Source organism: Nerophis ophidion, linkage group LG23, assembly GCF_033978795.1.
Source record: "Nerophis ophidion isolate RoL-2023_Sa linkage group LG23, RoL_Noph_v1.0, whole genome shotgun sequence".
Classification (NCBI taxonomy): domain Eukaryota; kingdom Metazoa; phylum Chordata; class Actinopteri; order Syngnathiformes; family Syngnathidae; genus Nerophis; species Nerophis ophidion.
In genome coordinates, this window is record NC_084633.1 from 29,472,743 (window position 1) to 29,500,702 (window position 27,960).

General features: G+C 39.9%; 1 protein-coding gene and 1 long non-coding RNA gene across 7 annotated transcripts in view; one reads left to right on the forward strand and one right to left on the reverse strand.

The window, feature by feature from the left end:
- Positions 1–27,960, reverse strand: part of caskin1 (CASK interacting protein 1) — a 258,191-nt gene that overhangs the window by 108,654 nt on the left and 121,577 nt on the right. For all 6 annotated transcript variants that reach the window (XM_061885604.1, XM_061885608.1, XM_061885606.1 and 3 more), the window contains exons 2-6: positions 23,480–23,531; positions 11,208–11,305; positions 10,994–11,139; positions 4,572–4,667; positions 4,288–4,418 (exon numbers count right to left, since the gene is read on the reverse strand). In XM_061885604.1, coding sequence (XP_061741588.1) covers positions 4,288–4,418; positions 4,572–4,667; positions 10,994–11,139; positions 11,208–11,305; positions 23,480–23,531 — 523 coding nt within the window. The remainder of the gene's footprint in view (positions 1–4,287; positions 4,419–4,571; positions 4,668–10,993; positions 11,140–11,207; positions 11,306–23,479; positions 23,532–27,960) is intronic.
- Positions 1–27,960, forward strand: part of LOC133541887 (uncharacterized) — a 135,949-nt gene that overhangs the window by 50,765 nt on the left and 57,224 nt on the right. The window contains exon 2 of the long non-coding RNA XR_009804000.1: positions 19,800–19,863. This is a non-coding gene — a long non-coding RNA (uncharacterized LOC133541887). The remainder of the gene's footprint in view (positions 1–19,799; positions 19,864–27,960) is intronic.

Sequence of the window (27,960 nt, forward strand, 5' to 3'; positions counted from 1 at the left end):
CGCTATACAAGTACAACCCATTTATCATTTATCATTTACAGGCGTAAAACCGAAAACTAAACTGACACTGAAATTACACTATGGGTTGTGGCAGGAGGTCGCGCTACAGTTGTGGAAATAACGCCAAAAGAATTCAAACTTTCACGGAAATCTGTGCATATGATTAATTGCCGGCCTATAACCTGCAACTCTTTGAATGCTGCGCTTTGTACAAAGCAGCAGCTTATTTTATGGATTTTTTTCCCCGGGTTCACAAGCTTCACAATAAAACGAGCCCCTTCACATCAGACCAATGACATTGCCGAGCGGGTCAAGGTGGACTTATGAAATTGTTCACATGAAATCACGTACACAAACACTCAGCAAAGCCATTTAGCGCTTTAGGAACTACGGAGAGACAATGCACAAGACAAGAATGCTAGACTTTTGACAAAAAAAAGAAAGATTGAATATATTACGCCTATACTGGCTCACCTGCACTGGCTTCCTGTGCACTTAAGACGTGACTTTAAGGTTTTACTACTTACGTATAAAATACTACACGGTCTAGCTCCATTCTATCTTGCCGATTGTATTGTACCATATGTCCTGGCAAGAAATCTGCGTTCAAAGGACTCCGGCTTATTAGCGATTCCCAGAGCCCCCAAAAAATCTGCGGGCTATAGAGCGTTTTCCGTTCGGGCTCCCATACTCTGGAATGCCCTCCCAGTAACGGTTCGAGTTGCTACCTCAGTAGAAGGATTTAGGTGTCACCTTAAAACTCATTTGTATACTCTAGCCTTTAAATAGACTCCCTTTTTAGACCAGTTCATCTGCCATTTCTTTTCTTTTTCTCCTCTGTCCCACTCTCCCTTGTGGAGGGGGTCCGGTCCGGTGGCCATGGATGAAGTGCTGGCTGTCCAGAGTCGGGACCCAGAATGGACCGCTCGTCCAGAATCGGGACCCAGGATGGACCGCTCGCCTGTGTACCGGCTGGGACATCTCTGCGCTGCTGATCCACCTCCGCTTGGGATGGTTTCCTTTTGGTTCCACTATGGACGGGACTCTCACTACTATGTTGGATCCACTTTGGATTGGACTCTTACGGTTGTGTTGCATCCAATGTGGATTGAACTTTCACAGTATCATGTTGGACCCGCTCGACATCCATTGCTTTCGGTCCCCTGGAGGGGGGGGGTTGCCCACATATGTGGTCCTCTCCAAGGTTTCTCATAGTCATCATTGTCACCGACGTGCCACTGGGTGTGAGTTTTCCTTGTCCTTATGTGGGCTCTTCCGAGGATGTCGTAGTGGTTTGTGTTGTGGTTTGTGCAGCCCTTTGAGACACTAGTGATTTAGGGCTATATAAATAATCATTGATTGATTGTTTGAAGACTCAGCCCCCAAGCCAAAGGCGGAAATCCACCGCGACACGCCTTGACACCAATGATTAATTTGTGAACCAACACAAGCGCCTGTGTAAATATTTCATGTTTCCACGTGCACACCTGCGCTTCATAAATTTGAGCAGCCAATTTACAGGTGAGTATTGTGCAAAAGTCCATTCATTTCAGCAACTTACCTTCCAATATGGAACTAATATGCCATTTTAGTCATAACATGCAAGGAGAGATTTTATTTGTATTTTTTTAAATTTTATTTTGATAACCATGGTTTACATTTTTTGATTTTCAATGTGAGGTTTTTTAACAAGCCGTTAGCCTTAATCACCAACATTGTCTCAGAAGAAGGCTTGAAATATTGCATATTCTAACCCAATGTGATATATTTGAATCACGTTGTATATTTAATTGCTGGAATCACCAAACCTTTGCACAATGTTCAAATTGTTGGAATTAGATTATATTAGATTAGATTAGAGTAGATCAGATAGATTAGATGGTACTTTATTTATTCCTTCAGGAGAGTTCCTTCAGGAAAATTAAAATTTTCAGCACAATCCCATTCAAGATCAGACAAACGTTACAGGGAGACAGAACAGGTTCGCTGACAGGTCTGCCGGCTTCCAGCGCCCCTTACAAAAAAGGCGAGATACTGGTAAACAAGTGGGGGGGAATGGGAGAATAATAGAAGATTTAAATATATTGCACCTGTATGTAAATCCACCTAAAAGCTACAGTACCCAACAGGTAGGCTGTGAGTATTTGGGCACCACACGATTCAATTTGATTCGTTTCTTGGGGGTAGGGATTCGATTTAGAATCAATTCTTACAATACCCATGCAAGCAGTGGACTATAAGCACTTTGAACCCTGCGGCTTATAAAACTGTGCGGCTAATTGATGTTTTTTTTTTTTTTGCGGCCATAATACAAAAAGTGTAAAAAAAAAAAAAAAAAACGAGCAAATACACTAAGAAGGTGCTATGGCGACACCTTTTGGACGAATTCGCTCACTGCATGTGCTGCGGTGTCCTTCTATTTACTGCTTTCAACCGGAAGTAAAGTGCTGCTTAGCCTTCTAGCTGTCCATAGCGTTTTTCTCGTACGGATTCTTCATTCATTCATTTTACAATATAACTAAAACTGTTTGCTAGGGGTGTAATGGTAAGTGTATTTGTATTGAACCGTTTCGGTCCGGTTCGGAGGTGTATCGAATGAGTTTGTAATCTAAAGTCTTAACAAGCTACTCTGCTTTCTGCCTCTGTCTCAGCACCCAGCATAGTCCCGCCCACACAACCATCTGATTGGTTACATACAAAGCCAATCAGCAGTGTGTATTCAGAGCGATGTAACAGCCAATCAGCAGTGCGTATTCAGAGCGCATGTAGTTAATGCTTCAGCGTCGAGCAGATATGTGTTTAGCAGGTGAGCAGCGGACAGCGTACTCTCCCCAAATCATAAAAAACACTTGCCAGTCGACTACTACTAACATCACTATGAGCCCGTTGACCTTCTAGAAACTTAAACTGCAGCTCAGCTCGCTCGCAGTTCTGGCTTGAGGTGAAGGCTAATTAGCTTTTAGCGTAACGTTAGCTTATTTTGGTGCGTGTGTGCGTGTGTTAGGGGCAGCAAAGCTCTGTCTGTTTGTTATTTCATATGAACTCAATGGTGTTCAGGGATGAATAGTCTCTCCTATTGCTATTGTACTATTTTTCAGCTATAGTTATATTAATCATTAGTAATGTAGCACCCTAGTTTTGAATGGCAGGATCCCTGCTATCACATGTTGACAAATATATAACATTTACATAATAAAAGTCAACTACAGGCTTCCCAGATGCTGTAATAAAGTAAGTATGATGACTTGACTTGAAACTGTTTAATGTTGCACTTTTTATATGTTGAAGAAAGGTTTTGTCATTTTATTTAATCAAAGCAACAACTTGAGGCAGTTTAATGTGGATTAATGGGCAGAATTATTATAGTGTTCCCAATGTTAAAAGGATAAAGCCATTGTTTACAAATTTGGTGAATAAATAACCAAAAAATTTGTATTTTGTTGTTCTCTTACTGTACCAAAAATGAACCGAACCGTGACCTCTAAACCGAGGTACGTACCGAACCAAAACTTTAGTGTACTGTTACACCCCTACTGTTTGCACTTACTAAACGGTCCCATGGGTGATGTCTGTGGGAGTGTTTTCATGCATATTTGTAAGAAAGCTAGCGTCGGTAGCATACATCTAGGAGTGTCTGTGTTAGCTAATTTATTTTCTTTTTGTATTGTTTCAGTTTCACAAATTCCTCACTAAATTCACCAAAACGTCACTGGGGACTTGAGTAAGTTTTAGCTGATTGGAAAGTTAGCTTTCGCTGCTACTTGGTCCATCATGATGACTTCTGTTTTGTTTGATTAGCCATTTTACTGCCCTGTTACAGGCTCCATTTGGAAACAATTAAGGTATGTAAATAAAAATGTACACAATCTTCCTGTGTAAATGTTAGTTTTGCGACGTATCTGCGGTTTAGGTGCGACTAATACATATAAATTTAGTGGGTGCGGCTTATATACCGGTATATTTGTATTGCTGTTACTTCTTCCTCTACCCTTAGGTTTTGATTAGACAGTTGATGTGCGTGCTTGACCGCCGTTCTGAGACAAATTTGATTGGCGAAAATTATGCTGATTGCCCAAAATGTGCGGGGTGATTGCAGATAATAGAGAAACTTGCGAGCCCGTGCATAATTTAAGTGAATTGGTGCGAGGGCGACATTGCGAAATCACAAAAGCTAACTGTCTCTAGATATGGGTATATTCTCCCCGCCCCCAGCCTGTGCCATACATGGCGTAGTTATTTCATCATCATTCTTTGTGTGTGTGTGTGTGTGTGTGTGTGTGTGTATACCTGATTATGTCAATGTGTCCATTTTTGGCAGCCAAGTGCAGAGGCGATGTCCCATTGGGATCTTGGGTATCTGCTTTCTTGGGCTCCAGCAGGGCAGCACACATGTTACTAGACAGTAATAATTGGACAACCTACACACACACACACACACACACACAAATACACACACACACACACACACACACACACACAGAGAGAGAGAAGACATCTTTCCTCATTATTTGACACTCTTTCACATTCCTTTAATCTTTAAAACTGAAAAAGTTTTTTTAAAAAATGCGTACCCCGACTCTGCCGAATTCACAGGCCAGGTCCAGAGGTGTTTTCCCAGCATTGTCTACGATGCACGGGTTGGACTGGTGCTGGAGCAACATTTCTGACTGGAGACAGGATTTAATGATTGAATGGAATAGGAGCAAATTCACATGTTCTTCCATATTCAGTTCCAGTAGTTGCATTGTTGCTGCCACTACCTTTCTGCATATTACGTCTGCAATGTTTTGAGCTAAACTCACAGCTTCACATTTGCAATTTGTTTTTAGTAAAGTGGTACTGCGGGTTTTTGCCCCGGTTTTCGTATTTCGTCACGGTCTTGACACGAACATACTAGATCTGTACGGTATACGGGTACGAGTATAGTATCACGGTACTAATAAATAAAAAACAGTACTGTACTCTGTTTGAAAAGTACCGGTTCTCAATTTTATTATTTATTTATTTATTGTAACGCGCATGACGGCGCGTCGTTACGTCGTGACATTGCTGGTTTTACAAACAGAGGAGCATGTTCGGCAGCGCATAATCACAGAGTACTTACAAGCAGATACAGTGTGTAGACAGAAAAGGGAGAACGGACTCATTTTGGCTTAAAAACTTAAAATCATCATACCAATATTTTGGTACTGGTACCAAAATGTATTTTCGATACTTTTCTCCATAAAAATGACCACAAAAAAATGGCATTATTGACTTTATTTTAACAAAAAATCTTACGGTGCAATAAACATATGTTTCTTATTGCAATGTTGACTTTAAATAAAATGGTGAACATACTAGACAACTTTTCTTTTAGTAGTAAGTAAACAAACAAAGGCTCCTAATTAGTTTGCTGACATATGCAGTAGCATATTGTCATTTATCTACCTATTATTTTGTCAACATTATTAAGGACAAGGGGTAGAAAGTGTATTATTAATCTACATGTTAATTTACTGTTAATATCTGGTTATTTCCTGTTTTAACATGTTTTATCTACACTTCTTAGCGTCACATTTTTTGTGAGGCTAAAAAATATTGATGTAATCATAGTAGTATTGACTAGATACGGTATTGTACTTGGTATCATTACAGTGGATGTCAGTTATAGATCCACCCATGGCCTTTGTTTACATTCAGGCACTAGCTTTTGTTAGCGGTGACACCGGTGAGCTATTGTATCCTCCTACAGTGCGTAGTGAAACATGTTTAGCTATTCCTCGTCCTGCAGGGATGATACTTGTAAGAAACATACTTTATTTGTCGCCATGGAGGCGAGGATTAGTGAATTTAGAAGTATCTAAAACACTGCCGACGGCGGAATGATGTAAGCTGCTAGCTAGCTAACCATGTCTTAAAGCACCTCTTCCTGAGGGCGTTTCAGTGTTATAACTTCACGTTTCTCTTTAGTTTTTAAGCCAAAATGCATCCATTCTCCCTTTTCTGTCTACACCCTGTGTCTGCTTGTAAGTACTCTTTTGTGGGCTGCCGAACATGCTTGACTGCTGGTAAAACTAGCAATGTAATAACGTGACGACGTGCCATCATGCCTATTAAAAAAAATAAAGAAATAAATATATACATCTATATATATATATATATATATACACATATATATATATATATATATATATATATATATATATATGTGTGTGTGTGTGTGTGTGTGGGAAAATCACAAGACTACTTCATCTCTACAGAACTGTTTCATGAGGGGTTCCCTCAATCGTCAGAAAATTTCCTGACAATTGAGGGAACCCCTCATGAAACAGTTCTGTAGAGATGAAGTAGTCTTGTGATTTTCCCACACACACACACACACACACACACACACACACACACACACACACACACACACACACACACACACACACATAATAGTGCTCAATACCGTGGTAGAGCGCAATATGTATGTGTGGGAAAAATCACAAGACTACTTCATCTCTACAGAACTGTTTCATGAGGGGTTCCCTCAATCGTCAGAAAATCTCCTGACAATTGAGGGAACCCCTCATGAAACAGTTCTGTAGAGATGAAGTAGTCTTGTGATTTTTCCCACACATACATATTGCGCTCTACCACGGTATCGAGCACTATTCTCTGGATAATCCAATTAAGACACATATATATATATATATGGGGAACCGATTCTTTTCAAACAGAGTATAGTACCATTTCTGATTAATTAGTACCGCGATACTATACTAGTACCGGTATACTGTACAACAGTAATATGACGTTAATGTTCCTTTATACACTCATTCATCATTGATATGTATTCCAAAAATATAAAACGATAATCCATCCATCCATCCATTTTCTACCGCTGGTCCCTTACGGGGTTGCCGGGGCCCATCTCAGCTGCATTCGGGCGGAAGGCGGCGCACACCCTGGACAAGTCGCCACCTCATCGCAGTAATCATTCTCTATAAAATGTGTTTTGCATTCATATCTTTGGGTGGCAGGAACAAATTGATTAGATGTGCATTTTTTCTTATTGGGCCTTGGCTTTGGAGCGAGGCTCCTGCACTATAAATGTTACACTGTGACCGTTTGAACGTTGAAGCAAGGAAGGCATAAGGGATGAATGATGAGAAAATGCAAGCGCTGAATGACCACCTCGCAGCCTGCAGGAAGTCAATAGAAGTGGATGTCAGTGTTATTAAAGAGCTGACAGGAAGTCCAGAGGCTCTTTCATTACCCCTAAGAAAACACCGCTGGCTGCAGTTGCTTTTATAAATGGCACCGCTTTTAGGACATGAATATTTAAATACAGACTGAGAATTAATTAAATCTGGGAAATTGGTCTGGCTTAAAAGAAAATATTCTGTCACGGCGCGAGTCCTGGTAGGGAAAGGTCTGCAGGCTTGATGGTACAGGCGCCATAGATGTAATTACACACGCCATATCAGTATACTTCTTGTATACTTGTCTTATTGTGTAGACAAGGTCATACCCAGTCTCAACTCAGTACAGTTGAACTATCGACAGAAGCGATTGTTGACGTGACCAAAGCTGTTGTTGACGTAACCATTAGCTGTGTTAGCTTAGCCCTGGTTGTCCGCCGTGAATGAATGACTGCCGACCGCAGCTTCTGTTGAATGTGTTCAGAAACAGGCTGTAAATCTTTGGACACCAAACGATTCCATTCGATTCTCGGGGTTGGCAATTCGATTCAGAATCGATTTTTTTATTTAAAATCCATACTTTTTTAATACATTGGGTACCATTTAAATCAGGGATGTCAAACTCATTTTAGATCAGGGGCCACATGGAGAAAAATCTACTCCCAAGTGGGCCGGACTGGTAAAATCACGGCACAGTGACTTAAAAATAAAGACACCTTCAGATCGTTTTCTTTGTTTAAAAATAGAACTAACTGGAGTTTGCATGTGTTCCCCGTGACTGCGTGGGTTCCCTCCTGGTACTCCGGCTTCTTCCCACTTCCAAAGACATGCACCTGGGGATAGGTTGATTGGCAACACTAAATTGGCCCTCGTGTGTGAATGTGAGTGTGAATGTTGTCTAGCTATCTGTGTTGGCCCTGCGATGAGGTGGCGACTTGTCCAGGGTGTACCCCGCCTTCCGCCCGATTGTAGCTGAGATAGGCACCAGCGCCCCCCTCAACCCCGTAGGGAAAAAGAGGTAGCAAATGGATGGGACATTCGGAAATTGTACAAATCATAATGTTGTTGTTGTTTTTTACACTTACATGTTGCGGTTAATAGTATTCTACTTTTCTTTGTAGGTATTTATACTTTCTGAATAAATGATGTGATAATGTTCATCAGTCAACTCATTGGTGTTAATTTTCAATCTATCAAGATAAAAAATAATATCACACTCAAATTACAGGATGTTACAGGATAAAACCTGTTCGCGGGCTTGATCGGGTTTGCGGGCCGTACGTTTGGCACCCCTGACTTTAATGATAAACTACTTTCCTCCATAAAACAGCTCTGATACATTTTTCGAATACAAAAAAAAAACGTTTTCTTTATTACAATTCCCCTTGTCTGAGTGGCTGGACAGGACAGATTAAAAAATAAAATAACAATTAAATATATATTTTTTAAATCGATAGGTAATCATGACAAAAAATAATCGCGATTAATTCGAAAATACATTTGTTTTGGACACCGCTAGTAGTGAGTGTTTGCGTGTGTGATGGTTGTTGCTTGCACTAATACTGAGCGCTACTTCTTGTTGACATCAACGCAACCACCTCGAAGTCGCGTGCCACGTTGCAGCGATTGCATCGTCAATGGCGTCTTAACGCGCGTAAAAGTAACACTCTTGGCATTCTCTCGATGAGCTTCAAGCACACCAGTGAAGTGAAAACCATATCAGGTGACTACTTCTTGAAGCTCATCAAGAGAATGCCAAGAGTGTGCGAAAAAGTAATCAGGGCGAAGGGTGGCTATTTTGAAGTAACTTGAACAAAAAACATGTTTTCAGTTATTTCCCCTTTTTTGTTAAGCACATAACTCCACATGTGTTCCTTCATAGTTTTAATGCCTTCAGTGACAATCTACAATGTAAATAGTCATGAAAATAAAGAACACGCATTGAATGAGAAGGTGTGTCCGAACTTTTGGCCTGTACTGTACATTGACTGTAATGATACCAAGTTCAAGAGCCGCATAAAGTCAATACTACAATGATTACATCAATATTTTTTATCATCACAATAGGTTGATTGGCAACACTAAATTGGCCCTAGTGTGTGAATGTTGTCTGTCAATATGTGTTGGCCGTGCGATGAGGTGGCGACTTGTCAAGGGTGTACGCTGCCTTCCGCCCGATTGTAGCTGAGATAGGCGCCAGCGCCCCCCGCGACCCCAAAAGGGATTAAGCGGTAGAAAATGGATGGATGGACTTTTTGTCTTTTTTTTATTGTTTACAAACTCAAGAAATACGTCCCTGGACACATGAGGACTTTGAATATGACCGATGTATGATCATGTAATTACTTGGTATTGTATTGATACCAAAATTAGTAGTATCATCCAAAACTAACAACAGAAGAATAAGTGATTATTACATTTTAACATAAGTGTAGATAGATCATGGTGAAATGGAAAGTAAGCAGATATTAACAATAAATGAACAAGTAGATTAATAATCAATTTTTACAGCTTTTCCTTTATAATTTTGTCAAAATAATAGAATGGCCCACCTTATTTTGCGCCTGTGCATACGTCAGCAGACTAATCAGAAGCCTTTGTTTGTTTACTTACTCCTAAAAGACAAGTTGTCTAGTATGTTCACTATTTTATTTAAGGACAAAATTATTGCAAATATTTAATGTATCGTAGAACATTTTGTTAAAATATAGCCAATAATGGCATTTTTTTTGTTGTGCCCATTATTTTCCTGAGGGAACTCTCCTGAAGGAATCAATAAAGTACTATCCATCCATCTATAAAGGAAAGTATCAAAAAGTATTGAAAAGTATCAAAATCTATTTTGGTACCGGTACAAAAAATATAGATACTATTAATTTTTCAAAATCTATTTTTTTTTTTTTTTAATCGAGTATTAATCGTTACAAATAAGAATCGCGATTCATTTGAAAATCGATTTTTTTTGGACACCCCTACTAACAGGCGTATATAACATTGTAGCATTTACAGATAAAATGGGGAGTATCAAAATACAATTTGGTACTCGTCCCAAAATACTGGTATTCTGAACAAGTCTACACTGTATACCAGATCTGGGCAAATTAAGGCCCAGGGGCCACATGCGGCCCGTAAAGTATTTCAATCTGGCCCGCTGGACATTCCCAAATAATTGTTTTAGATCTTTAAGATGGAAAGTGTTGCTGCCATTATTATGTGCAGTGATGTTTTCTATTGTCTTGAACTATACAAAGTATTTCAATGGTTGGAATCTGCACTTTTGCATGATACACTAGTTACTATGGTAATTAATTAGTTACTATGGTAATCTAAGTCACAGCAGCTCAGACGAGGCACCAAGCAGTGGGGAGCGTTTCCACAGAGTATCAGCCTGAAATGTGGGTGTCAGGGACAGACGTAGAAGGAGATTCTCACAACAAAGTTAAAGCTTAGTTATATATCAGATTGTATATTGTATTTTTACCCATTGCGTTCATATTCGCTGTTTGTCGCATTTTTGTCGCGTTTTGCTTGATTGTGAAATATGTTGATCGAGACGGGGTGTGACGTTCATATGTTGTCAATATTCAGTGTTTTATTGTTTGTAGAAAAATGTAAAATTCCATTCCGTTTTTTAAGACTGTCTGTTAAAACGTTTGTAGCATTCAATCAGGCATTATTGTGAGGTTTTGTAATAGTGTTCCTATAAATAGTTATACCGGCACTCAGACACATTTATTTCTCTAAATTTGGCCCCCCAGTCAAAATAACTGCCCAGGTCTGCTGTATACAGTACAGTTTTGTTTTACGAAGATGACGTCACTCACCACGTCATAATGGCCGTGCTGTGCTGACAGGTGGAGCGGAATCTGTCCTTCGTCCGATTGCCCATTGACGGAGGAACCGGATTTCAGCAGCGTTTTCATAGGCTCCGCCTTCCCCTGCCAGGCTGCGTAGTGCAGCGGCCGCATGCCTGTGCGTACACAGAAAAAGCACCGTAAACATGATGCGCGTGGCCATTTCGCATCGGTTTCGTTTCACCTTTCTGGTCTCTGATGTCAACAGCTGCCTGCGACTCCAGCAGCAAGGTGATGAGTTCCATGTTCCCATTGAGGGCTGCATGGTGCAGGGGGGAAAATCTAGAGGGGACACACAAAAGTATGCATAGTTCTATTACACATTGCCGTACCATTGCTATTCTACTACCATACAATATTATTTTATTAACAGCAGTCTAATGAGCATCTGCATAACGCAGGGGTTGGCAACCCAAAATGTTGAAAGAGCCATATAGGACCAAAAATACAAAAAACAAATCTGCCCGAAGCCGTAACAAATTGAAATCCTTATATAAGTCTTATAATGAAGGCAACATATGACATAAGTGTCTATATTAGCTATAATAGCCTACTACCAAAATGATTTTAAAAGTCTTATATAAGTGTTATAATAAAGACAACACATGATATAAGTGTCTATATTAGCTATATTAGCCTACTATCAAAATTATTTTAAAACTCTTTCAAAGTGTTATAATGAAAACAACACATGATGTAAGTGTCTATATTAGCTATAGTAGCCTACTATTAAAATTACTTTAAATGTCTGATATAAGTGTTAAGGAAGGCAACACATGACGTAAGTGTATATATTAGCTATAATAGCCTACTATCAAAATTACTTTAAAAGTCTTATATAAGTGTTATAATGAAGACAACACATGATGTAAGTGTTTATATTGCCTATATTAGCCTACTATCAAAATGATTTTAAAAGTCTTATATAAGTGTTATAATGAAGACAACACATGATATAAGTGTCTATATTAGCTATATTAGCTTACTATCAAAATGACTATGCGTCGCAGGCTGAAGCAAATCTTCGTTGACAAAAGTGGTGAAATGTAATATTTATCCTACATATTTTTACAACATTAGAAACCATTAGTAAATCAGAGGCTACTCAGAAGGTGAGATAACTCCTGGAAATTACTGACTTTTAATGGCCGAAGGTATAGATGTGTGTGTCCAAGTTAAAGGAAACAGCAGGCTGTCTTCTTTTTTAAACAAAAAATACAATCTTTGGCAAGCAAAGTAACATTTGCTGTGGTCTGGAACAACATGGCACACAACTATCTGAAATGCAGCCAATATTACATACAGATAATGTGTCAAAACTAAACTATATACAAGGAGGATAAAAGTAAATGATATTAAATGAGCTCAAATATACCTACAAATGAGACATAATTGTGAGGATTGCTGGGCATAATGGTGCAGGTCGTTCTCTCAATGATGCAGTTCGGGCTTGGACACAGCGTAAAGGTAAGAAATAAGGATTTATTTAAACTAAAGAACAGACTATAAACAGAAAACTTGCACTAGGCACAAAAGGCAAAATAAAGAGCTAGCGTGGGAGCTAGAAAACACAAAAGCATAGCACGGAAGCTAGCAAGTACAAAGCAGGTTTACCAGAATCGGGAATCAGCGCCATCACTTGTTGCGTGCAACAAAACTAGGAAGCGAGGAGGAGTCAAGGGAAAAGGCAGGCTTAAATAAGGACAGTAATTACAAACAGGTGTGCGTCCGGAAACAAGAAGCAGGTGAAACAAATAAGAAACTATGGTAACAGAACAAACCAGGAACTAAGGCAAACATTAGCAGAATATAATACAAAAACGGAATAACACCAGAATATGATATGATCTGGGCAGCGGATCATAACAATTATGATGCAATATGTACATACAGCTAGCCTAAATCGCACGTTAGCATCGATTAGCTTACAGTCATGCACTGACCAAATATGCCTGATTAGCACTCCAACAAGTCACTAACATCAACAAAGCTCACCTTCGTGCATTCAGGCAGAGCATAAAACGTTTGGTGGACAAATTGAGACAAAGAAGGAGTGGAAGATTTTCAAGAACCGCCGAAATTAGAAGGAAAAAAATTATGTTCACCAAATAGCCTCATCAGTGAAGCATATACACAAACAAAATAAACAGTGGGCTTTCTAACAATTGGAAAAGTTTGTGTCATGTTTGTACTCAAACAAAAAACATACTAAAACAAAAAAAAAATTCCCCCATCTATTTCCATTTTTGATTATTTAAAAAAAATGCTACAGGGTGGCATTAAAGAGCCATGGGTTGCTGACCCCCAGTCTAACACCTACATATGTATACACATGCGAATCAGAGATAATGGCAAAGCTTAGCATCAAACATCTACAGTAGCGATAGAAAGTCAAGCAAAGTGTGAGTTTTTGTGGTGAGAAATGCAGAAAAGAATGTAAACGTTACTTTGGAACGTTGTGAAGCCAAGCTGCAAACAAAGTGAACTACGACAAGTGCATGATTAGTCGTATCTATTTATAATACACTGTGTATAAGCACTGCCTATAACAGGGGTAGGGAACCTATGGATCTAGAGCCAGATGTGGCTCTTTGATGACTGCATCTGGCTCTTTGATAAATCTGACCTGACGTTGCTTAACACGATAAGTAATGAATAATTCCACATATAATCACAGTGTTAAAAATAATGTTAAAATTATAAAACATTTTCATGCATTTTTAATCCATCCATCCGTTTTCTACCGCACCTGTTCAAGAAGTTGCGTTAATGGTAAGAAGTTATTTATTTAATATTGGTTAGTGTGGGGCTTGCCCTCCTGGGAGTTCTTCAGACCCCCAAGCACCGACATGAGAGCCTGTTTCAGGGTTACAATATTGTTTTATTTTTCAACAAGTCTCTCAGTTGCTTTCCAGCAATAGTATTTCCAGCCCAAACCCAGTCTCTCCTCCTGGCTGCTGCTTATAACAGAGCGACAGGTGATTAGATAACAAAGCCCAGGTGGGCCTTCTACGCACCTGTCGCTGCCGGCCCGCAGGCCACGCCCCCTTCACAGTTAGCTTCAGAATAATAATGTTATTGCAAAAAATAAGAGAGCTATTACTCTAGAAATGTTGGTCTTACTTAAAAATGCACGCGTTTAGTTGTGTTCAGTGTTAAAAAAAAAAAATTATACGGCTCTTACGGAAATATATTTTAAAATATTTGGCTTTTTGGCTCTCTCAGCCAAAAAGGTTCCCGACCCCTGGCCTATAATGTGCTCATTCATTCAAAACAGGGCAATTCAACTGACAGCCCGGCGGTCGAATCCTGCCCGGAAATGACACCATACCGGTCCCCGAGTTCAGTTCTAAACTTGGGAGTAGGGTTGTACGATATACCGGTACTAGTTTAGTATTACGGTACTCATGTATGTAAAATGGTACTATACTCTGTTTGAAAAGTACTGGTTTACAATTTATTTTCACGGGCATGACACCTTTCCGATGGTATAACATACAGTCGTGGTCAAAAGTTTACATACACTTGTAAAGAACATAATGTCATGGTTTTCTTGAGTTTCCAATAATTTGTACAACTCTTATTTTTTGTGATAGAGTGATTGGAGCACGTACTTGTTGGTCACAAAAAACATTCATGAAGTTTTGTTCTTTTATGAATTTATTAAGGGTCTACTGAAAATGTGAGCAAATCTGCCAGGTCAAAAGTATACATACACCAATGTTAATATTCAGTTACATGTCCCTTTGGAAGTTTCACAGCAATAAGGCGCTTTTAGTAGCCATCCACAAGTTTCTGGCAAGCTTCTGGTTGAGTTTTTGACCACTCCTTTTGACAAAATTGGTGCAGTTCAGCTAAATTTGTTGGTTTTCTGACTTGTTTCTTCAGCATTGTCCACACGTTTAAGTCAGTACTCCAGGAAGGCCATTCTCAAACCTTAATTCTACCCTGATTTAGCCATTCTTTTTCCACTTTTAACGTGTGTTTGGGGTCAATGTTCTGTTGGAACACCCAACTGCGCCACAGACCCAACCTCCGGGCTGATGATTTTAGGTTGTCCTGAATAATTTGGAGGTAATCATCCTTTATCATTGTCCCATTTACTCTCTGCAAAACACCAGTTCCATTGGCAGCAAAACAGACCCAAAACATAATACTACTACCACCACCATGCTTGACGGTAGAATGGTGTTCCTTGGATTAAAGGCCTCACATTTTCTCCTCTGGGTATTGTGGCCGAACAGCTCCATTTTTGTTTCACCTGACATCACATGGACAAAGATAAGACCTTCTGGAGGAAAGTTCTGCGGTCAGCTATGACATGATGTTCTTTACAAGTGTATGTAGACTTTGGTCCACTACTGTATGTGGGGGTTCGTTGGCCGGATCGTCTCGTAAGCGTAAGAGAAATGTGTGGAAAAGTTGAAGTATGAGGAATAATATGGACCGCTTGCATCGCATTGCAGCAGGCCCATAATAATAATAATGGATTAACAGATGAGGCACCAGGTCATAACAAAAAATAAGTTAAGCAATGACAAAACTATATTCAAAGACAAGCTTCCACTGAGACAGCAATAAAATAATGCCGAATTATTAGCAACATTGGCAACAACATTTTCAGCTGAATGCTATTGGCGAGCAGATTATTGTCGTCAATATACTAATAGTGGGTGTGGGTGTGCAAGTTCTCCACTATTAGAAGGAGACAACAAGGCCGGGCATCAGCATCGTTTGGCCTTGAGTTGGCCTCCATTGGTACAACAGCCCAGTGAACATGGAGTAAAACACAGTTTCCCCTCTAGGGTTAAAAGGATACATTATACAATGCTGCATGAGTGTGTGTGTGTGTGTGTGTGTGTGTGTGTGTGTTTGTGTGTCAGCGGTTGTTTGTGAGAGGGGGGGTGGGGGGAGGGGAGGAAGTCATTGCCTTCGCCAAGTAGTAAAACCTGTCTTGTAATATTTATACCCCTCGTTCTTTCTCCATCCATCTCCTTCCTGACTCATCTCTTGTTCCCTTGCCTCTTCTGTATTCCAGTCCTTCAACAGCCTCCTTGCACCATTTCTCATTACTTATTCCCACTTTGGGTCTTACTCCCCTCCAACCCAGAGCAAGTGTTCCCTTCAGGGTTTATATCTCCTGCCAATTGCAAGCAGCACCCGCTCCTTATTAAAGTAACACCATTTATGGTTTCTGAACATAATGTAGGATGAATGAGCTATTCATGTACAAAGCCATGGCACAGTGTATACTAGGGTTGCAAGGTATACTGGTAGTAGTATAGTATCGCGGTACTAATGAATCAAAAAGGGTACTATACTCTGTTTGAAAAGTACCGGTTCCCAGGCATGACGGCGCTGGTTTTACGAGTAGATGAGCATGTTCGGCAGCGCACAATCACAGAGTACTTACGAGCAGACACAGTGTGTAGATAGAAAAGGGAGAACGGACACATTTTGGCCTAAAAACTGACAATAAAGGTGAAGTTATAACACTGAAACACCCTCAGGAAGAGGTGCTTTAAGATATGGCTAGCTATCTAGCAGCTAACATCCATCCGCAGTCTGCAGTGTTTTAGCTATTTCTAAATCATCAATCCTCATCTCCATGGCAACGAATAAAGTACGTTTCTTACAAGTAGTATACCTGCTGGACGATGAATAGCTAAACATGCTTCAATACACACTGTAGGAGGACACAATAGCTCACAGGTGTCACAATGTAAACAAATTATCAAAAATTGACCGGTCCGCAGCTACAAAAAGGTTGGGGACCACTAATTTAGGGCACGGCTCCACATTTTCAATGGAGACTAGTGTTGTCTCGATACCAATATTTTGGTACATGTACCAGTACCAAAATTGTTTTGATACTTTTCGGTACTTTTCTAAATAAAGGGGACCACAAAAAATTGCATTGTTGGTTTTATTTGAACAAAAAATCTTATGGTACAATAAACATACCGTATTTCCTTGAATTGCTTCAGGGCATACAGTATGCGCCTGCCTTGAATTACTGCCGGGTCAAACTCGCTTCTCCAAATAATTAGCGCATGCTTAATATTCCCGACTGGTCAAACTCGTGACGTCACGAGTGACACTTCCCCTGTCATCATTTTCAAAATGGAGGAGGCTGATTTCAATACCGGTAATTTGAAATCGCATATGAGGAAGAAGATTAAGAGCTATTCAGTAGGATTTAAGGTCCAAGCTTACATCACACTCAAATTTTTACTGCATACCTTTGGTAAGTGCCGGAGTGAGAAGAGATTTTAAAATCATTAGCGCATGCTTACTTTTACCGCATGCCTTTTGTAAGCGCAGGAGTGAGAAGAGGTTTTAAATTTAATAGCACCCCGGCGGCAATTCAAGGAAATACAGTATGTTTCTTATTGCAAGTCTGTCCTGAAATAAAATAGTGAACATACAAGACAACTTATCTTTTAGTAGTTAGTAAACAAGTACCAAATATGATTCATTAGTATTGCGGTACTATACAAATACCGGTATACCGTACGACACTAATGGAGACACAAAATGAATTAGCTGCTAGCCGCTTGTCAGCCGGGGGACTAACAACAAATACAGTGTCGCCCCAAAGGGGATCGGCATTGAAATGCATTATTTTATTAATATCCCGTATTTTTTCAAGAAAATCGTCCGATACCAATCGGTGAACAATCAATCGACACAGCGCTAATTGTAATGTTATTAATTGTTAGCCCTTATATTTTGCCCTAATTAATTTAGTGGGTTTAACACATTGAGTCTGCCAGAAAGGATCCATGTTCTTTATGGGCATTAAAATACATTAGTCTGCAATGGCGACCACATACTTTTTCATTAAAATCAGCCTATACTGATCAGCACATCCCTTTAAAAAAAAATTAATAGATAACATTTGTTTGTTTATCGGGTTTTAGACACATATACTTGACAGGAATAGCTGCTACTGACGGTCCCTGACACAAAGCTGAAGCTTAGAGGTGACAGAGCTTTCGCTGCTGCTACTCCCAAGCTCTGGAACGACCTATCTTTTGAGTGTTAGACAAGCCTCCTCTCTTCCTGTTTTTAAATCTCTCTTAAAACATACTTTTATTCCTTGGCTTTTAACACTAAGTTATATCCATCCTGCAATGGCGCCCCATTATACACCTGCTGTGTACCTGTTTTTATGTTTTATTTACTTATTTTTTATCATGTTCTGTTTGTGTTGTGTTGTTTGCTTGGTCCTCGTATTATCTTTTAACCTGCCCATTGTACAGCACTTTGGCTACCCCTGTGGTAAATTTTAAATGTGCTTTATAAATAAAATTCGATTTGATTTGAAAAATGCTTTAAATTAACAAGTTTAAAAAAAAAACAATAATACAATAGGTCCATCCATCCATCCATCCATTATTTACCGCTTATTCCATTTAGGGTCGCGGGGGGCGCTGGTGCCTATCTCAGCTACCATCGGGCGGAAGGCGGGGTACAACCTGGACGAGTTGCCACCTCATCGCAGGGCCAACACAGATAGACAGACAACATTCACACTCACATTCACACACTAGGGCCAATTTAGCGTTGCCAATCAACCTATCCCCAGGTGCATGTCTTTGGAAGTGGGAGGAAGCCAGAGTACCCGGAGGGAACCCACACATTCACGGGGAGAACATGCAAACTCCACACAGAAAGATCCCGAGCCCGGGATTGAATCCAGGACTACTCAGGACCTACGTATTGTGAGGCAGACGCATTACCCCCTCCTCCACCGTGCTGCCCCAATATAATCAATCAATCAATCAATGTTTACTTATATAGCCCTAAATCACTAGTGTCTCAAAGGGCTGCACAAACCACCATAATAAGTAATTAATTAAATCAAAGAGAAACAACAGATAAATGTCAACATAAAACCACAGACAGTTGCATTCCTGAACGGCCCAAGAGTGATACAATGACCAACAAGCACACAAGAGGCTCATCAACCACCCACATTTCAATGGTGTTTCAATCAGGGTTAATTTGGCGATCAGTCTCTCCTACATATCTCAGAAGGGCACTGATCGGCACATTACTAATTATCAACGTACAAATAATTCCAGACATTACTATAACTAGCAATACAGACAAACACAAGTTACCCTTTTTTCTTGTTCAGCATGGAGTTCAACACCAAAAATGGATCAACATTTGTTATACAATCACTTCTTATTTTTTTTTTATGTATACTTTGTTTTTTAATTATTTTAGTTGGACTTTTTGCAGCATTTCTTTGTTGCTTTCGTACTTTCATTTTAGCTCGTTAGTGTTTTGGGGACCAAAAATAAAAATAGATTTTTGAATAAATCACAATTTTTATCTGTAACGATTTTCTAGTCGATTAAAAAAAAAATCATTTTTATTTTTATTTGTCCTATCCAGCCTCTTTAGTAAATGTTTGGGTATAATTTTATTTTAAAAAGCTAGTTTTCTTTTAAGTAGTATAAAAATTGATCAGAGCTGTTTATCTATTTGTCGGAGGAATGAAGTTAATCATACAATTTGCACCGAATGTTATTTAAAAAAGTATTGATTTTGAATCGAGAATCGACTGGATCGATTTGTTACAGCCAAGAATTGAATCGAATCATGTGGTGCCCAAAAATTCACAGCACTATAAAATACTCACCTTTAGTTTTGAGTTTTAAGTTACAAAAAACACAATATTTTTTTACCATAACTTCTTAAATGCACAGGGCAAAATTTGCCAACTTCATAACTTTCTTTTTTTTCTTTTCCTTTTTTGCAGAAAACAAAGAGCAAGACTATGTTCCCACTGGAAATTATGGCTCATGGTGCAAACAAAGACCCAGGTACAATACGTTTGACTGTTACATTTTACTTTGGAAACGTACTTTATTATTGTGTTGTTTCGTCCAGCGCTGCACACAAAAAAGGTTCATGAATTAACACAAACGGTAGCTGCCAAATAAAGCCAACGAATAGGGGGGGGGAGAATAAAAAGCCCCACAGAGGCGTCAGAGCAGCTGCTATTCTCCTCTGCAAGTATGTGAAACTGCTGGAAGGATCAACAAAATGCTCCCACTAATGTTATAAAAAACATTACAGCATTTATGGCAGTCTGGACTTATTGCTACCTCATGTTATCAAATGCTACAGTATATTTTTCATATCAACGAGGTCATTTGCCTGCAGTCGCATGCACGTTATTGAAATGAAGATTCAGATTGTGTATGAGCAGCCAAAGAAGTGATGATTTTATTGCTGTTGAGGAAATTCTGAGCCAGTCCTGGAGACTGAGTGTAATAGTGCAGCATCTATAACACACACGCACGCACACACGCACACGCACGCACACACAGGGTAAGCAAAGGGTTTGCATGCATTTTTTATGTTATTGTACCGGACTATAAGGCGCACCGGATTGTAATGCGCGCTGCCGATGAGCAGGTCTATTCAGGATTATTGGGCGCATTAAAGGGGTCATATTATTTTATTTTATTTTCTAAATTCAGACTTTACTCAAATCCATAACAGAGCAGCATCTTCTCATCTGTGGCATTGTCACAGACTACAAAGGCGGACTTATGCAGATCTCAGCATGTACCAGAAGGTAAGAAAAGTATCTTTTGCATAATATCGTGAAACAAAACGCCTGATAATATGTCTTACCTTATACACACACCAAAATAATACCTGTATGTTGAAGCGCAGTACAATCCACCGAGCGGTGCTGCTTCATAGCTTACCAAAGTCGTACTAAAACATTTTGATATATTTTTGAGCGCCGTGTCTAATTTTCTAAATTTTCAATGGAACATATAACATTTCGGTGTTGTTTACTTGAGTCATATTGCTGTCTACACGCATCCCTTATGTGTGACTGCCATCATATTGCAGTGTACACACATTTCTTATGAGTGACTGCCATCATATTGCAGTCTACACGCATCTCTTATGTGTGACTGCCATCATATTGCAGTCAACACGCATCTCTTATGTGTGACTGCTATCATATTGCAGTCTACACGCATCTCTTATGTGTGACTGCCATCATATTGCAGTCAACACGCATTTCTTATGTGTGACTGCCATCATATTGCAGTCTACACGCATCTCTTATGTGTGACTGCCATCATATTGCAGTCTACACGCATCTCTTATGTGTGACTGCCATCATATTGCAGTCAACACGCATTTCTTATGTGTGACTGCCATCATATTGCAGTCTACACGCATCTCTTATGTGTGACTGCCATCATATTGCAGTCTACACGCATCTCTTATGTGTGACTGCCATCATATTGCAGTCTACACGCATCTCTTATGTGTGACTGCCATCATATTGCAGTCTACACGCATCTCTTATGTGTGACTGCCATCATATTGCAGTCAACACGCATTTATGTGTGACTGCCATCATATTGCAGTCTACACGCATTTCTTATGTGTGACTGCCATCATATTGTAGGCTACGCGGATCTCTTATTTGTGACTGCCATCATATTGCAGTCAACACGCATTTCTTATGTGCGACTGCCATCATATTGCAGTCTACACGCATCTCTTATGTGTGACTGCCATCATATTGCAGTCTACACGCATCTCTTATGTGTGACTGCCATCATATTGCAGTCAACACGCATTTATGTGTGACTGCCATCATATTGCAGTCTACACGCATCTCTTATGTGTGACTGCCATCATATTGCAGTCTACACTCATTTCTTATGTGTGACTGCCATCATATTGCAGGCTACGCGGATCTCTTATTTGTGACTGCCATCATATTGCAGTCTAAACGTATCTCTTGTATGTGACTGCCATCTACTTGTCCCGGTATGGCGTAGTGGGTAGAGCGGCCATGCCAGAAACCTGAGGGTTGCAGGTTCTCTTCCCACCTATGGAAATCAAAGTCGCTGCCGTTGTGTCCTTGGGCAGGACACTTCACCCTTTGCCCCCGGTGCCGCTCACACCGGTGAATGAATGATGAATGAATGATTGGTGGTGGTCGGAGGGGCCGTAGGCGCAAACTGGCAGCCACGCTTCCGTCAGTCTACCCCAGGGCAGCTGTGGCTACAGGTGTAGCTTACCACCACCAGGTGTGAATGAATGATGGGTTCCCACTTCTCTGTGAGCGCTTTGAGTATATAACAATATAAAAGCGCGATATAAATCTAATCCATTATTATTATTATTATTACTTATCATTACACCATGTACCAAATGAAATAGCTTCGAGGTCGGTAAGCACAACCAAAATGATTCCGTACTTTAGGCGCACCGGGTTATAAGGTACACTGTCGAGTTTTGAAAACATGAAAAGATTTTAAGTGCGCCTTAAAATCCGAAAAATACCGTGTTGTCTAAAATGCATAAGGCTCACACTTTGTCTGGTTTGCTGCATTATAACTCAAATTAAGCGATAAAGTTACAGTTTTTACACAATTCGGTTTTTCGACCAAATGTTTTAACGTGCCAAATGCTGACAGCCAAACATTGCGTGAAACAAAATAGGTCCTTTGCATAATTCTGTGGAATCCAGTGTATAAAAAAAAGGCTTAAGCCCTGATTTACTAAAATCCAAATACCGCGCACTAAACAGCATGTGCAATCTATGAAATAGCGTGGACTATTAACGCGGTTGTTGCGTGTGAACTGCTAACATGCGTGTGCAATTTAAAAGTGGTGCAGACCGCCTTGTAAATGAGGATTTTGCTCATTAAATCAGATTAATAATGAAGTTGATCGAGCCGGATTCGGCTGCGTATCTGGCAACCTAAGTAAGGCAGAAAGGGAGGGGACTACAGAATTTTGACCGTGATTGCAGTACCATTTCTGACCACATTATTACATATGGCTCCTTTAAAATGTATTAACAGATGAACACAAACAAAAGCACTGAAAATGGGAAAGTTGGTACCGTATTGGTTCAAATGTGCATTGTACCACTTTCCTAATCAAAATATGTTACTTATTTTACACGTTAAACAAAATCATGTTTATATATTTATTTTTTTCTGGTTTGTTAACAATCTTTCTTGTCAGTTTTTTCTGCAATACACAATCCTTGTCTATTCCAATCCTCATAGCACTTATCCAGAACCACACCATGGATCATTTGCTGTTTTCTCTGGTTTGTCCATCATGGAGCTCATTGAAGGTCCGATCCTAGTACCGGCCCTGGTTTTTAGTCATGTTTACTGAAATGCAATTACAAAAGGGGCTCGGCGGTCACGTAAAAAGCGACTTCTGGAGGCTGCTGTGCACCCTTGCATCTGCATGTTGCCTCAAGCTACCACATGAATAGCATCAATCCTGCTTTCTACTACAATGCAGCTTTTAGAGGACAGTATGGAAAGAGGACAGTGATGCTAAGGGGATGAAAAAAGATGACTGAGAAAAACAAAAGTGCTCGGTAGGATAGTAGAGACGAGGGTAAAAACAGAGGAAGACAATGAAACTCACCCATCAGTATCTTGGAAGTTGACGTTCACTTTCTTTGCAGACCCGAGCAACTCTGAAACACATTTAAAGAGACAAATCGATTACTCTACAGTTTTCATAACTGGCCATGATGCATGAGCAGGCAATTTCTGTGGCGACTCTGGGAGAGAGAAAGAAAAAAAGTGTGGAAAAAAACGTGAAAAGCAAAACAAATATGACACGTTCTTTCAGGCAGGTATGGGCCGATAAAATGGTATCTATCGCGACAGACTGATTGATGGATTGAGACTTTTATTAGTAGATTGCACAGTACAGTACATATTCCGTACAATTGACCACTAAATGGTAACACCCGAATAAGTGATATCAGTACATCACTGATATCATTAGATATCAGTGATATCATTAACACATCAGTGTAAATTGGTGGAGGAAGAACTATAATGTTGGGTTGTTTTTTCAGGAGTTGGGCTTGGGCCCTCAGTTCCAGAGAAAGGAACTTTGATTGCTCCAGGATACCAAAACATTTTGGACAATTCCATGGGATGGCACTTCAAGTTCATATGTGAGTAAAGGCAGGTGGCCAAATACTTTTGGCAATATAATGTATTTTCTACTACCACAAAAATGTTGTTATTGTTTACAAACTCAGGAAATGAGTCCCTGGACACCAGAGGGCTTCAAGAGGGAAACCACAAAGGTTTAAATCAGAGCCAATCATAGGGAATATTTAAAATAAAATGGGGCGGCATAGCTCGGTTGGTAGAGTGGCCGTGCCAGCAACTTGAGGGTTGCAGGTTCGATTCCCGCTTCCGCCTTCCTAGTCACTGTCGTTGTGTCCTTGGGCAAGGCACTTTACCCACCTGCTACCAGTGCCACCCACACTGGTTTAAATGGAACTTAGATATTGGGTTTCACTATGTAAAGCGCTTTGAGTCACTAGAGAAAAGTGCTATATAAATATAATTCACAAAATGGTAAATTATATTGTTACACTGCCATCCTGTGTTTTTGTACGATTATAGTTGTGATCAAACATTTAATCATTTAACGACCTTGAACCTTGAACAAGCATTGGAATGGCCAATACTCTGGAAACTAATGTAAAGTATCTAAACAACATAAGTATAAGGGCTCAGTAAATATTATAAGTGTCGATAGAACAAGAGTACAACAGAGAGTAACCAGATATTAACAGTAAATTAACAAGATCAGGAATTTCCAGACTATAGAGCGCACCCACTATATTCCAGAAGAAAAAAATATGTTTCCATATATTAACTGCACCGGACTACAAAATAGATGTAGCTAGCTATAGATACTTTGTGAAATAAGTTATTTACAAAGAAGCCTTTTGTAAATAGTTTATTTTTTTATTTTTTTAAACTTTAATTGTTTCCAAACAGGCAGTAAAACGGTTGAACAAACAAAACAGAAGTCATTGTCATGGACCCACTAGCTGTGGAAGCTAGCTCTCCAAACATCTATATAGGCTCTTACTGAGGAATTTGTGAAACTGAATACAAAAAAAAATGCCATTGTAAGTTTATTATACTAACACAAAATGTGTTAGCATATTAGCCTATGCTAATGACGCTAGCTCCTTACATTACTGTAGCAACTACAAATATTCATGAAAACACCCCTCCAGATGTATCCTACAAACAGTTTAGTAAGTAAAAATGGTTTTAGTTATGCTGTAAATTTTTAAAATTTTGCTTGGAATGAAAAAGGAAGAATCCGTACGAGTAGAACCACTATGGATGGCCAGAAAACCAAACGGCAACTGTACTTCCAGTAGGTTTATAAAAAAGAAAAAAAGTCTAAAAAGAGGGGCAATGCGGCCACTGCACCACCTGCAGTGAGCAAACTCATCCAAAAGATAGAGCTATAGCACAAACAATAACACAAATATTAAGTGTGTTTGCTTGTCTCATTTTAAACTGTGTGCTTTATAGCCGGCCCTCAGTGAAGAAAAATCCATGAATTCCCCTCGGAAAAAAATTACGGCTTATTGTTTGAAGTAGATTAATAAGTGTTTGGAGAAAATATTACAATTGAAAATGTAAAAGCCGGGCAGCACGGGGACACAGGGGTTAGTGCATGTGCCTCACAATACGAAGGTACTGAGTAGTCCTGAGTTCAATCCCGGGCTTGGGATCTTTCTGTGTGGAGTTTGCATGTTCTCCCCGTGAATGCGTGGGTTCCCTCCGGGTACTCCGGCTTCCTCCCACTTCCAAAGACATGCACCTGGGGATAGGTTGATTGGCAACACTAAATTGGCCCTAGAGGGCGAATGTTGTCTGTCTATCTACAGTATGCTGGCCCTGCGATGAGGTGGCCATTTGTCCAGGGTGTACACCGCCTTCCGCCCAAATGCAGCTGAGATAGGCACCAGCACCACCCGCAACCCCAAAGGGAAAAAGCGGTAGAAAATGGATCGATGGATGGATGGAATGTAAAAGCCGAATTAGAAGCTTTTCCAAACCTGTTTTAAAATGGTTCTATTATCATTTATTATTGCAAATAATATATTTTGTATATATATTATCGCTATATACAAAACCCGTTTCCATATGAGTTGGGAAATTGTGTTAGATGTAAATATAAACGGAATACAATGATTTGCAAATCATTTTCAACTCATATTCAGTTAAATATGCTACAAAGACAACATATTTGATGTTCAAACTGATAAACTTTTTTTGTGTGCAAAAAATCATTAACTTTAGAATTTGATGCCAGCAACACGTGACAAAGAAGTTGGGAAAGGTGCCAAAAATACTGATAAAGTTGAGGAATGCTCATCAAACACTTATTTGGAACATCCCACAGGTGTGCATGCTATTTGGGAACAGGTGGGTGCCATGATTGGGTATAAAAGCAGCTTCCAAGAAATGCTAAGTCATTCACAAACAAGGATGGGGCGAGGGTCACCAATTTGTAAGCACATTGTCGAACAGTTTTAGAACAACATTTCTCAACGAGGCGGCGGCATGGCGTAGTGGGTAGAGCGGCCGGCCAGAAACCTGAAGGTTGCAGGTTCGCTTCCCACCTATTGACATCCAAAAAATGGCTGCTGTCGTGTCCTTGGGCAGGACACTTCACCCTTTGCCCCCGGTGCCGCTCACACTGGTGAATGAATGATGAATGAATGATAGGTGGTGGTCGGAGGGACTGTAGGCGCAAACTGGCAGCCACGCTTCCGTCAGTCTACCCCAGGACAGCTGCTGCTACTGATGTAGCTTACCACCACCAGGTGTGAATGAATTTTGAGTCCGAGCGCAATATGTAGGTGTGGGAAAAATCACAAGACTACTTCATCTCTACAGAACTGTTTCATGAGGGGTTCCCTCAATCATCAGGAGATTTTTTTTTTTTTTTTTAAATCTCCTGATGATTGAGGGAACCCCTCATGAAACAGTTCTGTAGAGATGAAGTAGTCTTGTGATTTTTCCCACACCTACATATGTATATGTATATATATATATATATACATATATATATCTATATATATATATATATATATATATATATATATATATGTATTCAACGAGCTATTGCAAGGAATTTAGGGATTTTACCATCTACGGTCCGTAAAATCATCAAAAGGTTCAGAGAATATGGAGAAATCCCTGCACGTAAGCGATGATATTACGGACCTTTGATCCCTCAGGCGGTACTGCATCAAAAACCGACATCAGTGTGTAAAGGATATCACCACATGGGCTCAGAAACACTTCATAAAACCACTGTTAGTAGCTACAGTTGGTTGCTACATCTGTAAGTGCAAGTTAAAACTCTGCTATGCAAAGCAAAACTCATTTATCAACAACACCAAGGAACGCCGCTGGCTTCGCTGGGCCCCAGCTCATCTAAGATGGACTGATGTAAAGTGGAAAGGTGTTCTGTGGTCTGACAAGTTCACATTTCATATTAAATTTGGAAACTGTGGAGGTGGTGTCCTCCGGAACAAAGTGGAAAATAACCATCCGGATTGTTATAGGCGCAAAGTTCAAAAGCCAGCATCTTTGATGGTATGGGGGTGTATTAGTGCCCAAGGCATGGGTAACTTACACATCTGTGAAGGCAACATTGATGCTGAAAGGTCCATACAGGTTTTGGAGCAACATATGTTGTCATCCAAGCAACGTTATCATGGACGCCCCTGCTTATTTCAGCAAGATAATGCCAAACCACGTGTTACAACAGCGTGGTTTCGTAGTAAAAGAGTGCGGGTACTTTCCTGGCCCGCCTGCAGTCTCCCATCGAAAATGTGTGGCGCATTATGAAGCGTAAAATACGACAGCGGAGACCCCGTACTGTAGAACGACTGAAGCTCTACATAAAACAAGAATGACAAAGAATTCCACTTTAAAAGCTTCAATAATTAGTTTCCTCAGTTCCCAAACATCTATTGAGTGTTGTTAAAAGAAAAGGTGATGTAACACAGTGGTGAACATGCCCTTTCCCCAACTACTTTGGCATGTGTTGCAGCCATG